The sequence below is a fragment of the Xiphophorus couchianus genome, chromosome 12 (genome assembly GCF_001444195.1).
Source record: "Xiphophorus couchianus chromosome 12, X_couchianus-1.0, whole genome shotgun sequence".
In the NCBI taxonomy this organism is placed as follows: Eukaryota; Metazoa; Chordata; class Actinopteri; order Cyprinodontiformes; family Poeciliidae; genus Xiphophorus; species Xiphophorus couchianus.
The window spans coordinates 3,635,062-3,649,655 of record NC_040239.1 but is presented as its reverse complement, the minus strand read 5'-3'; the positions used below and the strand labels follow the sequence as shown (position 1 = coordinate 3,649,655).

Below are 14,594 nucleotides of genomic sequence, written 5' to 3'. Positions count from 1 at the left end.
CTAACTACAATTTCTTCAATGAGAATAGAAAACACAAAAAAGGAGGAGGCGTGGCTTCAATATTTAAGAATACCATAAATTGTAGTAAAATCTCTTTGGGTCATTTCACCTCTTTTGAGTATCTTGGAATTGAGGTTAAAGGCCACAAACGAACTTTGACTGTAACTCTATACAAAACTCCAACTTTTGTGGAAAATTTCTTTACTGACTTGAATGAGCTTCTATCTCTTATATGTATTGATTATGATTGTTTAATAATTGTCGGTGATTTCAACATTCATGTTGACAAACCCCAAGACAGAGGGGCAAAAAAGCTTGCTAATATTTTAGAGACTTTTGGTCTAACACAACATGTCAGACAAGCAACACACACTCAAGGACACACATTGGACCTGGTTATCAGTAAGGGTGTGAATATTTCCAATGTCTCTGTAACTGATGTCGCCCTGTCGGATCACTTCGCTGTTATTTTTGAAAGTTCTTCATCTTTTAACTCACTTGGACAAACAGCAACCATCACAAAACGTTCTCTCACTGAAAACACAGCAGAAACTTTTAATCAAATCTACTCTTTTTCCTCACCCTTAAGCTGTAATGACGTAGATAAGTTGGTAAATGATTTTCAGTCTAAAGTCTCAGATTATTGATTCCATTGCCCCAATTAAAATGAAGGTTGTGTCTGATAATAAGAAATCTCCATGGAGAAATGCACAAACAGTTAGATCTGCAAGACAACTCTGCCGTAGGGCAGAAAGAAAATGGCGTAAAACTCAACTCCACGTTCATTGTGACATATATAAGGAAAGACTACGTAACTATCATTTAACACTAAAACATGCAAGAGAGGCTTTCTTTGCAGATGTCATAAACAAAAACATTAACAATGCTCGAGCTTTATTTGCAACAGTTGACAGAATCACAAACCCTCCTGCGACGTTACCGCCTGAATTCCAATGCATTGCCGCCTGCAACCAGTTTTCCAGCTTCTTTTCAGAGAAAATTCAAAAAATCAGAGGATTAATCTGTACATCCACTATAAAGTCAGTACCAATGCTGTGCCCAAACAAAACAAATACAGGAAAAATGACCCAATTTCAACTACTTAATTTTAAAACCTTAGAGGAAATTATAAGTCAACTAAGCTCCAGTTCCTGCTGTCTGGATGTTTTACCCACACATTTCATTAAGAAAGTCCTGCCTGTTATTGCTGCTGATCTGATCCAGATAGTAAACTCATCGCTCTCATCAGGCGTTTTCCCCCAGGCTCTGAAAACAGCAGTAATCAAACCACTTATAAAAAAGAACAATCTGGACAAATCACTACTGCAGAATTACAGGCCGATCTCCAACCTCCCATTCATCAGCAAAGTTATTGAAAAAGCTGTGTGTAAACAATTAACTAGCTTCCTAACTATAACCAACCTCTTTGACTCCTTCCAGTCTGGTTTTCATGCTCACCACAGCTCAGAGACCGCCCTCGTAAAAGTGTTCAATGACATCCATATAAATACGGACTGTGGCAGAACCACAGTGCTGGTTCTGTTGGACCTCAGTGCAGCTTTTGACACTGTTGACCATGACATATTACTGAATCGACTGGAGAGTTGGGTCGGACTCTCCGGTCCAGTGCTTAACTGGTTTAAATCCTACATAAAGAACAGGAATTTCTTTGTTTCAATTGAAAACTTTTCATCAAAGAGGTCAAAGGTCACATGTGGGGTACCCCAAGGTTCAATCCTAGGACCCCTTTTATTCAATATTTATATGCTCCCACTAGCTCAGGTTATAACAGGAAATAATATTAGCTACCATAACTATGCAGATGACACACAGCTCTACATTACGATGTCATCAGGTGACCTTTGACCCCATCCAATCCCTGAACAGATGCTTAGAACAGATAAATGTGTGGATGTGCCAAAACTTTCTCCAGTTGAACAGAAACAAAACTGAAGTTATTATTTTTGGACCTAAAGAGGAACGATCTAGAGTCAATGCACAACTTCAGTTATTACAACTAAAAACCAGTGATCAGCCCGAAACCTGGGAGTAGTGATGGACTCTGACCTGAACCTCCAGAGCCACATAAAGACAGTTACAAAGTCGGCCTTCTATCACCTGAAGAACATTTCCAGGATTAAAGGACTAATGTCTCAGCCAGATCTAGAGAAACTAATCCATGCGTTCATCTTTAGTCGTATTGATTATTGCAACAGCGTCTTCACAGGTCTGTCCAACAAATCAATCAAATAGCTGCAGCTGATCCAGAATGCTGCTGCTCGCGTTCTCACTAAAACCAGGAAGATAGAGCACATAACACCAGTTTTAAAGTCCCTCCACTGGCTCCCTGTAGCTCAAAGAACAGACTTTAAAATACTGTTGTTAGTTTATAAATCACTGAACGGCTTAGCACCACAATACATTAAAGATCTGCTGCTGTTGTATCAACCTTCCAGACCTCTCAGGTCTTCTGGTTCTGGCCTGCTCTGCATCCCCAGAACCAGAACCAAACGAGGAGAAGCAGCTTTCAGCATCTATGCACCACAAATTTGGAACAAACTTCCAGAAAACTGTAAAACAGCCGAAACACTGACTTCTTTTAAATCTCAACTAAAAACCCACCTGTTTAGGATTGTATTTGAAATGTAATCAATTACAAATTTATGGATGGAACTTGACTTAATGCTTTGTTTTGATTATTGATTCTATATTGCATTGTGATTCTGTGTTTGTAATGATGTAAAGCACTTTGAAATGCCTTGCTGCTGACAGGTGCTATGCAAATAAAATTTGATTGATTGATTGATTTGGGCTATAAACTAAATTAAAAGATACTTGGTAAGTGCAATGATACATTTTAAAACTTAAACTCATGCAATCTAACTGATATTAGTTTATGGTTTCTGGGTGCAGTTTACTTCTCTTTTTTGCTGTATTGTTGAGATAAAACTCTTCTTAGTGTTTATTTTTTCCCTACTTTGCAGTGAAAATATATTAATCCCCCTGAAATAAGACAAAACTAACTTAGAAGTTATTTTCCAGCAAGACATAGAAGCTTGTTTTTAGTAAATAGTTCCTTTAAATTGATGGGGAATAAAACAAGTTTCACTGGTAAATTATTTCACCTGCAATATGGGGAAAACATTTTGTTATAAGTGAACTAATCTGCAAATGGAACCAGTTTAATATTCATCAATATTAAAGAATTATTGACCTAAAACAGGCTGCTAAATATCGCTAAAAAGTCACTTATGAGTTAGTTTTGTCTTATTTATTTGTTTTATTTCTTAAGTGGTAAGATTTAAAAAAAATTTTTGCAGTGTTATTCTGACTAAAAACAGAAAGGGAAAGCATGAAGAGGCCCCAGATGGACCGTGTTTGACCCAATCCAAACATGTCTGGTAGTAAAATAAATGACTTTTCACTGTTCAGCAACCAGCAGTCCATTAAAGCTGCAGTGGTGAACACATCGATGGGAGTCGTTTTCCGTTTCCCGTCGCCCCCTCGCCGCAAAATCAAAACTGTCTGCATTCCTCTGGTCTCGGTTTTCCTGAACTGTGAATTCTCAAAGCTAATATTTATTACATCCACCATGTTTTCTGGCAGGAAAATTAGTTTTATTTTAGCGGAAACCTTAACCTTAAAGTCTCTGTTTTCTGAAAATCACGTGGGAACTCCACAAACTGTGGGTGGACGGTGCCAGAGGAGGAGGAGGTTTTCTTCAGGGTGTAAGCGGGAAATTAAAGGAAAATAGATGATCGTGCATCTTTTTTTTTACTCCAAGTTGACACAAAGGTGTCTATTGTTCTGCTAGCGTAAGCTGAACTGATTTATCAAACCAAATGGCAGCTCATGTCAAACAGGATGCACAGAGGATTATCACGATTCAACTCTTGGTGCAACACCAGGTTTAATCACCTCTGTACAGTTACCATTCAACCAGCAAATTACACTGCAAAAACAATTTCACCAAGTATTTGTGGACTAGTTTCTAATGCAATTATCTTAGTACACTTCAAATAAGACAAAACTAACTTACAAGTAACTTTCGACCAGATATTAGATCAACAATTGTTTAGTATTGATGCAAATAATATTATACTTAATTATTTCAATTATTAAATGCCTTGTTATAAGTGAAATTGTGCTTTTTAAATTAATTATTTACATACATTAGGCTTCTATGTCATGCAAAAAAACTGTTAGTTTTGTTTTATTTCAAGTTTTCTATTTGCATTTGAAACTATCCATCCATCCATCCATTTTCTGTTCACCCTTGTCCCTAATGGGGTCGGGAGGGTTGCTGGTGCCCATCTCCAGCTACGTTCTGGGCGAGAGGCGGGGTACACCCTGGACAGGTCGCCAGTCTGTCGCAGGGCCATTTGAAACTAGTAAGCCCAATAAATCAATAAGTCGCATCATCAATTAGAGCCAGTTCAATGATTTCAATTTGTATGATTTATTGTTTTTCTCTCTTTCTACCAAAAACTGGATGATAAAAGTCTTCAGTTTGGTTCTTTGGTCTCAACTAGCCTGTTTTTGAAGGATAATTTAGTTTAGAGACTCTATAATAAACTTTTTTAGTTTTTTCTGTTTATTTATTTAGAATATTTCAAATGTTGCTGTTAAATGTTCACCAGAATTTAACATCTATTGATCTTTATGAATGTTTTTTTTTTGTACTTTGACACCAAAAAATTGTCTCAAAACTACAATATTATCGTTTATCGCAATAACTTCTGGGTCAATTTGTCGTCCAGAAACATTTCGTGACAATCCATGTTTACAGTCATGCAACAGCGGTAAATGTCGTCGTATTACGTTTTTCTTAAAGCTGTCAAACCGATGAGATCTGTACTTAGATAAACTTCTGTCTGAATGTACTTTGGGGGAAATTGAATCACAACTTGCGCTTTCCAAACAGTTTTGCTGGGAGTTGAGCCAAGGACAGGAACTCTGGCAGAGCTTTAAGTTTCAGAACCTGCTCCGACCCATCACACGGTTAGATTTGCTTCAAGACATGCAGCATCACATCGATACGCCCCATTAAGCAGAAATCTACACAATGTTAAGAGCTGGATTCAGATTTCAAAAAAGACTTCATGATGTCAGAAATGTGACATCATAAACTGAGGTATATGAGATATAAAATAAGTGATATGAATTTAAATGTAACCCCTAACATTGGCATAAATCCCATCCGTCTGCCCTCCCACCTCTTCATCTTGCAAATCATCACAATGGTGCTGAATGTAATCAGAGTTAATAATATGTTACAGGCAGGTTAAGACCTGGATCTGATGTCAGTACAACGTCTCTCTGTGGAAACGTATAAATTAGCATTTCTGAAGGAATGTTGAAGCGATGCCAAGGTACCACTCTGTCCTACATATACAGAATATCTCAATATTCATAAACGTTAACACGAAGAAGAAACCGCCGAGTAATGTGAAGTTGCAGGTTTAACTTAGCTAATAGAGCGGATCTGCCGCAACGACGTCATTCAAGTAAAAGTAATTAGAGATTAAAGACAAAATTCTGAGAAAAAAAGTCATAATTTTAAAATTAAAGTCATAATTTTGAGATTAAAATCAGAATTTTAAGAAAAAAAGTCTGAATTTTGAGATTAAAGTCAGAAATTTGAGGAAAAAAAGTCATAATTGTACAATTATTACAAGAAATTACTGAAGTAAGAGAAAAAAAAGTATTTGGTAAAAAGAAACTCAAGTACTAACTGATCAAAACATCAATAATTTAATATTTACATAAGACGGACCAAAATACAAAGTTATATGGAAATGTTCCTAGTTTAAGGAACAAAATGAAAATGTTTAATATAAACTAACAAAAACTGCAGGTAAGTCGCTGCGTTTCCATTACAAATGAGTGCACAACTTTATTAATATTCCACTAATGTTGATAAAACACAATTTTGCAATTGCTTTTGTTTCCATTAAATAATAATCATGATTAAACACATGAATAAGTTTTCTCGCACAATAAATCATTAAAAAACATGCATTGCCATCATCTTCCTAACACTTCCTCTCGTTTCCGCCAGTAGAAACATCCGGTTGTTGATCGTGTGACTCATGTGATGGGAAAAAAAAATGTAAATGTGTTTTGCACAATTATGTTATCATCAGACAGGCACAGGTTCTACCTTTTTGGAGTTGGTTGTTTTCTTTATTTGGGGTTTGAGTGAAAGCAGGTCGATGCTTGTGGTTCTAGTTACTCCAAAAGAATTACAGAAACTTTGTTAATAAATGGGAATCTGTAGTTTTTTAAAAAGATGTGATTTATCTGTAAAAAAAAAAGAGAAGCTTTACAAGATGAAAAAGTGTCCATCTTTATCAACCACCTACGTGTGAATTGAGATCAGAGGCTGCACAAAATCCTTCACAGGGCCGCAAAATGCAAGTATTTTTTCTCTAGTTCCTAACGCAAATGTCTTATTACACTTGAAATAAGACAAAACTAACATATAAGTAACTTTTCTGCAAACTGTAGGAGCTTGTTTTTAGGCAATAATTGCTTAATATTTGTGAAAAAGTACAAGTACTACTGGCAAATTATTTCACTTTTAATACTGGAAAAGTATCTTGTTATAAGTGAAATAATCTCAAAATGGAAGTTGCAAGTTTTCATGAATATTGACATAAAACAAGCTCCTTGTTGATCTCCTTATTTCTTGCTGAAAAGTTAACTGTAAGTTAGTTTTATCTTATTTCAAGTGAAATAAGATATTTGCATTAAAAACTAGAGAAAATTACTTGGTAAGTTTTTGTGTTTTTGCAGTGAAAGCAATATTAAAACAGAGGGGGTTTTTTCTCAGATTTTGAGTTTATAGTACATTAAGAAAAAAGGTTGTTGTGACTTTTGCTGTTTATTTTGTAGAATATTTCCTGTCTTGGCAGGACTTCATATCTTGTGGTGAATAAGGAGGTTAAATGACTTGTTCCATGTCTAAAAGTGACAAGAAGAACAGCAGGATTTATACAGCTTATGTTATTTTAAAGAGAAACAGACTATGAGTAATAATGCACGTGTTTCAACTCATCCATTCATTCTTTAGACTCCTTAATCCCTGCAGGATCAGTGAAACAGCTTGCATTCTTTGCAGAGCGTAGGAGGAAACTGGAGCATCTGCAGAAAAATCAGGCAGAAAATACACACTGAAAAGCTCAAGCCAGGATTTAAACCCACAAAACACTTCAAAAACACACCGTTACCAAGTATTTTAGTCTATTTTCTAGTGTAAATATCTTAGTACACTGGAAATCAGATAAATCTAACTTACAAGTAACTTTCCACCAAGACACAGGAGCTTGTTTAAGTCAATAATTCCATAATATTGATGAAAACGTCCTGGTTCAACTGGCAGATTATTAAATATGAGACGAGGAAAATGAATTATTATAAGTGAAATCATGTGCCAGTTAAACAGTACTTTTTAAAGTCAAAATTATGAAATTGTTTGCTTAAAATAGGCAATAATATTATGCTGAAAGTTATTTGTAAGTTAGTTTTCTCTTATTTCAAGTGTGCAAAGATATTTGCACTAGACCAAAAATAATTGGTCCAGTTTGTGGTTTTGCAGAGTAATTTGCTGGTGGATGTTGAGAATGATGCTTGACTAAGAGTTGACCCACATAATAAAACAGTCCAGTGTTTTTCCATTAGCGTTTCTTTTACAAGGCAGAACATGCAAACATATAAATTTGAGGGGAAAAAACCCAAAACGATGCATGGCTTATTATATAAAAAATCTACAAAAATAGAAGTTTTATTGCTATTTTAAGTGACATATCAACTGAATAAACTGTTTTGTTTTGCATTTGGGCGATTTCTCATACTAGATAAAACAAAATTTAGGTTTTTTCTTTTTCCTTTTAATTATCTTTGTCCGTTGAAGCAGTTTTAGTATTTAATGAACTAAGACAACTAAATAAGAGGCAGATAATTTCATGTCTGCATTCCAGCTCACAGCCTTTTGAAAAGTTGCATCACTGCTGGCAGAATATCTGGTCGTGTCGGGAAAGTGCCTCTCCCGTCGATCAACTGTCTCCCCACTCCCAGATGATAATCTGCACGGATGCACGCCCAACCTTGTGTAAAAACGCTTAAAACAAGCCACTGTCACAAAAAACTGGAGAGGTGCCAGTTGTTTACCCAACAGGAGAAATCCCCGACCTCGCCGTCAACAAAGGAGGTTTCAATAAGAATGTGGGGAAATTTTCTAAGATAATGGTGAGAACGAGATTGATCTTTTGCAACCCTTCCTGAGAAATGCTCTGATAACTGCCGCTTTCCCAATGGCTCCAAGCATACAATGAACTCAATATGCGTTCCCTATCAATCACAGCCAGGACATAATCCAGATTTCATTTCCTCCGAAGGAAATGAGAGGAATCCTCTTTTTGCGTTGTGCGCATGCGCAAATTTTCCGGAAGTAAACTTGACTGGGTTTCAACAACTGAAATTTTAAACGTAACATTTTTTTAGGATCATTATAAATGTAATTTAAGACCTTTATTAATATTTCCACAGAAATGTACGAAATTCGTCCAACCAACTGATGACAAATTTGTTCTTACCCATAACAGACGCAACAAAGCTACTTAGCTAGCTACTCAGCTAGCTAGGCTATCAGCAGCTAGTTAGCGGTAGCATCAACCCAAGTCGCAGAACTCTTCTTCTTCTTCTTTTGATTAATTTAAGTAAGGTGGATCTGGAGGAAAAGAATAAAAATAGATTTGACTAAATAATACAGTTGTGCGACGTAATGGTGTACTAAGGCGCATTAGGGTCAGTGTAAATAGAAAAAGAGGAGAAGCAAATTTCCGCCAAATTTTGAGATTAATCTCAGCGATTTTCCAGAAAAAAACGTGGACATTCTGAGCTAAATCGAAAATTTCGCAAATGAAAATTTTTTACTTTACAAGTTCAGAAAAAGGCCAGTTTTTTTTCTTAAAAATTCCAGAGATTAAAAAAAGATTAGAGTTCTTATATTTGCAAGCTAAAATTTTAGTTGCATAGAAAATTTTTAGGTTTTTGCTATAGAATATCTGATCTTAATCTCGAAATTTCTCCGTTTTTTCTTACATTTTTTTTTTTACTTTTGGAGCTCAGAAATAGAGCCCCAATAATGTGAACGTTCATTCTTCAAAAAACATCGTACTTTATTTAACTAAGTTTACAAAATGGGTGCACCAAAATCTGCACTTGAGTAAAAATCACTGAATATTTGGGTTGCTATTGACTATAAAATTGAACTAATGTGCAAAACATGGTTGATATAAGATGAGCATTTTAGAAGATTAGCATAATGTTTGAAAGGCAGTAAAGGTTTCCATCCATCCATCCATTTTCTGTGCACCCTTGTCCCTAATGGGGTCGGGAGGGTTGCTGGTGCCTATCTCCAGCTACGTTCCAGGCGGGAGGCGGGGTTCACCCTGGACAGGTCGCCAGTCTGTCGCAGGGCAACACAAAGACATACAGGACAAACAACCATTCACACACAAACACACACCTAGGGAGAATTTAGATAGACCAATTAACCTAACAGTCATGTTTTTGGACTGTGGGAGGAAGCCGGAGTACCCGGAGAGAACCCACGCATGCACAGGGAGAACATGCAAACTCCATGCAGAAAGACCCCGGCCGGGAATCGAACCCAGGACCTTCTTGCTGCAAGGCAACAGTGCTACCAACTGCGCCACTGTGCAGCCCCCAGTAAAGGTTTCCTTATAAGATAATTTTATTTTATAAATGTTTTAAAACTCAAACATTGAGCTGGAAAACCAAGTTTGTGCAATTTTACTTTTTTGTGGTTAAGGGTTGCAGAAAATCATTCATAATCACATTATTTACGAGTTTGTTTAATTTAATTGTTTCTTATGTCTTCGTCCAAATCAGCAGCTACTGCACGGTTGAGCAGATTGTTGCATGTTATCTGAGCTGCATGTAAAAACCTATTTTAGGGGATTTTTTTTTTAAACGTGTCTGAGCTTGTCCAAATCTGTTGCCAAAAGTCCACACTTTCAGTCAATGAGGACTGTTTAAACTTTCACTTTCTCTTGCACCTGTATAAATTCACCTGCAGCTCACTCGTCTTGTCACAGCAGCAGCAGCTTTCTCCTGAAGAAACTCTCCGAAGAAGAGAAAACACTCCAGAGAAATGGCCTCCAAAGTTGCAGCTATGCTCTTCCTGGGAATCATCTGCTTCCAGGTTGCAACAGGTAAGAGAAAAATTACAATTTTCTTAAATCTGCCTGCATTTTCTCATTGAAAAGCATTAATTTGTTGTTATTTTTGTATTCCTGCAGCCCAGATTGTGATGGATTGCTGCTTGAGCGTCAGTGAAAAACGTCTGATTCCTAAAAACATTGTGAGCTACAAGCTTCAGGTTGCCGGGTCGGGTTGTGACATCAGCGCCACTGTGTGAGTGTCTGCTCAGACTTACCAGTTATTTTCTTAAAGTTCTGCTGGATTTTAATGACATTTCTCCATCTGGTTTTTGCAGGTTTATGAATAAGAAAGGCATGAAGCTGTGTGTCGTCCCCCCTGAAGGAAACCAGTGGGTGAAAAACCTCATCAAGACTGTGGACAGGAGACACTCTCAACACTAGAACAGGTAAAACGACTTATCTCTCTCGTTTTCTTTTGATTTATTGAAGTTATTTGAAATGCATTTTCTCACTTTCTGCTCTCCTTTGGTTACAGAACGTGGAGAAAAGACGGAAAAACTCCTGAAAAGATCAAACTCGTGAAGTTACTCACAAGTTGTTTTGGTTCTGCACATGTTTATTCTAATTTATGGTGACAGACTTTTGTTTCCTCTTTTTTGTTTGTTTTCTTTCTGTTTAATTTCTGACATGTTGTACAGAAACAGAAAAACTGCCTGAACTTGCCTGAACTGTAACGGCGGAAGCAGAAACGTTTATCACTGTACTGTATGCTGCAGGACGGTTTGTTGTGACAAAATGTGATTATTTTATTGTACAGAGTTTAAATAAACTGTTTTATATAATTTTGTACATTTTGGTTACTGTGATGTTTTTTACAAGTCTTGACTTCCTCTACACAACTTGTGATTCTTTAATACAAATAAAATGAGAAAGTAAATAAATGAATAAATAAAAAAAAACAAAGCAAATGAAATTCTTAAACAACAGTACAATACAATGGAAATGAATAATGATTGATTTAAAAGACAAAACTCAAACTTAAAAAAATTAAAAATTACAATTTTAGCAAAGAACATTATAAAACACAGCCTGAATAAATATTGCACTAAAATAAATACATAATAAAATTAGTGATATAAAAGAAAAGGAATAAAACTGGAAACAGTCAATTAAAGAAATAATTAAAAATATTTAAAAATGTCTTTTTATAATTTCCTTTTAAAACAACATCAAAACTTTTAAATGATACATAAATAAAATTAAAAGAAAAAGAGTACCAAATAAAATAAAATAGAACAAAGGCACTTTAATCTAAAAACATTAAAAATCCTCTACTAACAACTACAATAAAAAAGGCTGAATTTAACAACTTGTACATGAACAAATGAATACATAAAGTTAAACCAGATACTTCCAAAAATAAAGACATAAAAAGATATATTTTTACTAAAATAAATGACAAACACAATAAAGTTCCAGCAACTGAGGCAAATAAATCAATAAATCGCTGACAAAAAAGAAATAAAACAGGAAACAGCCGAACGAAAGTAACTCGTTTCAAAAATATCAAAATAAAAGAGAGCAGCTGATTACAAAACAAACACTTTGTTTGATTTATAAACAGATTTCACAATATTTTATATCAAGCTGTACTTTTTGTCTGAGTTTGAATTAGTTAATTAAAGAACTGAAATGATCTCCAGTTGTGTCTTAAAGCAGCAGTCCACAAGGACCGGTCAGCCCTGCGCAATTTTGCTGCGGAGAAAGTTGGCTCAATTTTGACGCGCAAGACGTAACCGGTAAACTCCGGTTTAGGATTTTCAAAATAAAACACCCGGAAGTAGTTTATTATTTCTTGCACGGCCCGGTACCAATTGGTCCGCGGCCCAGTGGTTGGGGACCACTGTCTTAAAGCAAATATCAAAGTTTCAATCTGTGCAGATTCAAAACCAGATTCTGCAGGAAGACTTTGACCCAAAAGATAAACACTCAGTTCAGAGATTAATTTCTGACTTTAATCTGATAGAATTATGAGAAATAATCCAAACAAACAATAAATCTATCATGCTGCCACTTCAGTAAACTCTGTACTTGGTCATTTTCTGAATATTTGATTTTGAATAAATATGAGATGGTGACATGTTTCCCATGTTACAAGTAAAATAATCTGCCAGTGGAACTTTTTCATTGATATTAAGGAATTATTTACTTCAAACAAGCTCTGATATCTTGATGAAAAGTTACTTGTGAGTTTTGTCTCATTATAAGTGTAATAAGATATTTTCACGCGAAGCTAGACCGAAAATTTATTGGAAAGATTTTGTTTTTTTGTATTGCAGCTTGCAAAGTTGCTCTTAAACCAACAAATCCATCCATCCATCCATCCATCCATCCATCCATTTTCTGTTCACCTTTGTTCCTATTGGGGTCGGGAGGGTCACTGGTGCCCATTGCCAGCTACGTTCCGGGCGAGAGGCGGGGTTCACCCTGGACAGGTTGCCAGTCTGTCACAGGGCAACACAGAGACATACAGGACAAACAACCATGCACACACACACTCACACCTAGCGAGAATTTAGAGAGACCAACTAATTACATACAGGAAATCCTTCCTGCCACATGCCATCTCACTGTACAATAAAAGCTAAATCATTGTTCTGCACTAATCAGTCCAATTTTGCACAACTGCACTGTGGCACACTTGCTGTACATATATTTACATATACATATCTGCATTTTTTTTGAATCTTTGCAAGGACTGCTCTTAAGTTGCTTTTTATATTAACAGCATTTCATATTTTTACAATTTATAGCATTTTATATTTTATTTTTAATTTATCTACAACTACTAGTCAGTGGTAGTTGTTATTGTTTGTTGTCTCTATGCTGTAACTGCAAAGTAATTTCCCTGCTGGGATGAATAAAGTACTTCTATTCTATTCTATTCTATAACCTGACAGTCATGGTTTTTGGACTGTGGGAGGAAGCCGGAGTACCCGGAGAGAACCCATGCATGCACAGGGAGAACATGCAAACTCCATGCAGAAAGACCCCGGGCCGGGAATCGAACCCAGGACCTTCTTGCTGCAAGGCAACAGTGCTACCAACTGCGCCACTGTGCAGCCCCCAACAAATCCCATCAACTAAATTTACTGTTTTCAATTACAATTAACTTGAATTTCCAACAGAAATCCAATGTTTACATTTTAGTTAAGTGCTTTGTCCATTTTAATCGCATGTTTTCCTCCAGAGCGTTTAGAGCCTTGAACCGTGCAAAAATCAAACTTTAGGGAATTTTTGGCACTGAACCATGAAAGAATAAAGACAAGGCCTGGAGACATGTAGGCGTGTTGCCAGCTGTCCTCACTTCCAGTCAGCGAGGGATTGCTGAAAGTTTCGCTTTCTGTCAACACCTATATAAATACACCTGCAGCTCCAGATCCTCATCCACCGCATGAAGATTTGCCCTGATCTGACCTGAAAACGCAGAAAAATGGCCACCAAAGCTGCAGCTCTGATTTTACTGGGTCTCATCTGCATTGAGTTTGCTTCAGGTAAGAAGATGAACGATTTTTACATCCCAGATTTCACTCCAAAATATTTTCTTTATTGTTCAAACCGTGACTGAGTTTTTGCGGTTCAAGAATGATGCAAATGTTGCATAGGTGGTTGATTTTTTATTATTTTTCTAATCTGGGTAAAGTTATTATTTTCATATAATTTAAAATGCTGACAAAGTTTAAAAAATGTATCACTGTAGAAAAACATTCTATTTAAATTTTTCTTTTTAAAAAAATAAAAAGCCAACTTTGCTGCAGTCAGATCAGCTTTTATTTAATTTACTGAATTTAGCATTCGGTTTCTAAGCAGCACAAAATCTGGAGCAATCTTCCAGAAAACTGCAAATCAGCCGAAACACTGAGTTGATCTAAATCAAGTCTAAAAACGCAGCTGTTTAGAGTTGCTTTTGAACCATTAGAAATGAAAAATTGACCAAAATTTGATGTTTATTGATGTTTTTGATGATGCCAATCGTCAAAATGAACGCCTTGCTTCATGTTCCTGCAGCTCAGATTGCGGTGGATTGCTGCCTGAGAGTGGAGAGTGAAAAGCGTCTGAACCCCAGAAACCTGGTGAGCTACAGCGTCCAGAGAGCCGGGATGGGCTGCGACATCAGCGCCACTGTGTGAGTGTTAATTTAACTAATCAGGCCAGAAAAAGAAACATGTAGACTCCTAGTTTATCTCTTAATCTCCTTTTTTCCCCTCTTTTTTTGCAGGTTTGTCAACAGGAAAAACATGAAGCTCTGTGTCGTTCCTGCTGAAGGGAATCCAGGAGTGCAGAAACTCATTGACTTTTTGGAGAAGAAAAGACAAAATCATCACTAAAAAAATGTAAAAACAT

General features: G+C 36.3%; 2 protein-coding genes across 2 annotated transcripts; both read left to right on the top strand.

The window, feature by feature from the left end:
* Positions 1-10,094: 10,094 nt before the first annotated feature.
* LOC114154085 (C-C motif chemokine 20-like) lies at positions 10,095-11,039 on the top strand. Its single transcript, XM_028032861.1, has 4 exons — positions 10,095-10,241; positions 10,329-10,443; positions 10,526-10,636; positions 10,726-11,039. The coding sequence occupies exons 1-3, from the start codon at positions 10,181-10,183 to the stop codon at positions 10,629-10,631; spliced, it is 282 nt and encodes a 93-aa protein (XP_027888662.1). The 5' UTR covers positions 10,095-10,180; the 3' UTR covers positions 10,632-10,636; positions 10,726-11,039.
* Positions 11,040-13,616: 2,577 nt separating this feature from the next.
* Positions 13,617-14,594, top strand: LOC114154825 (C-C motif chemokine 20-like). Its single transcript, XM_028034240.1, has 3 exons — positions 13,617-13,744; positions 14,259-14,376; positions 14,470-14,594. Exons 1-3 carry the CDS (start codon positions 13,684-13,686, stop codon positions 14,576-14,578), a joined length of 288 nt encoding a protein of 95 aa, XP_027890041.1. The 5' UTR covers positions 13,617-13,683; the 3' UTR covers positions 14,579-14,594.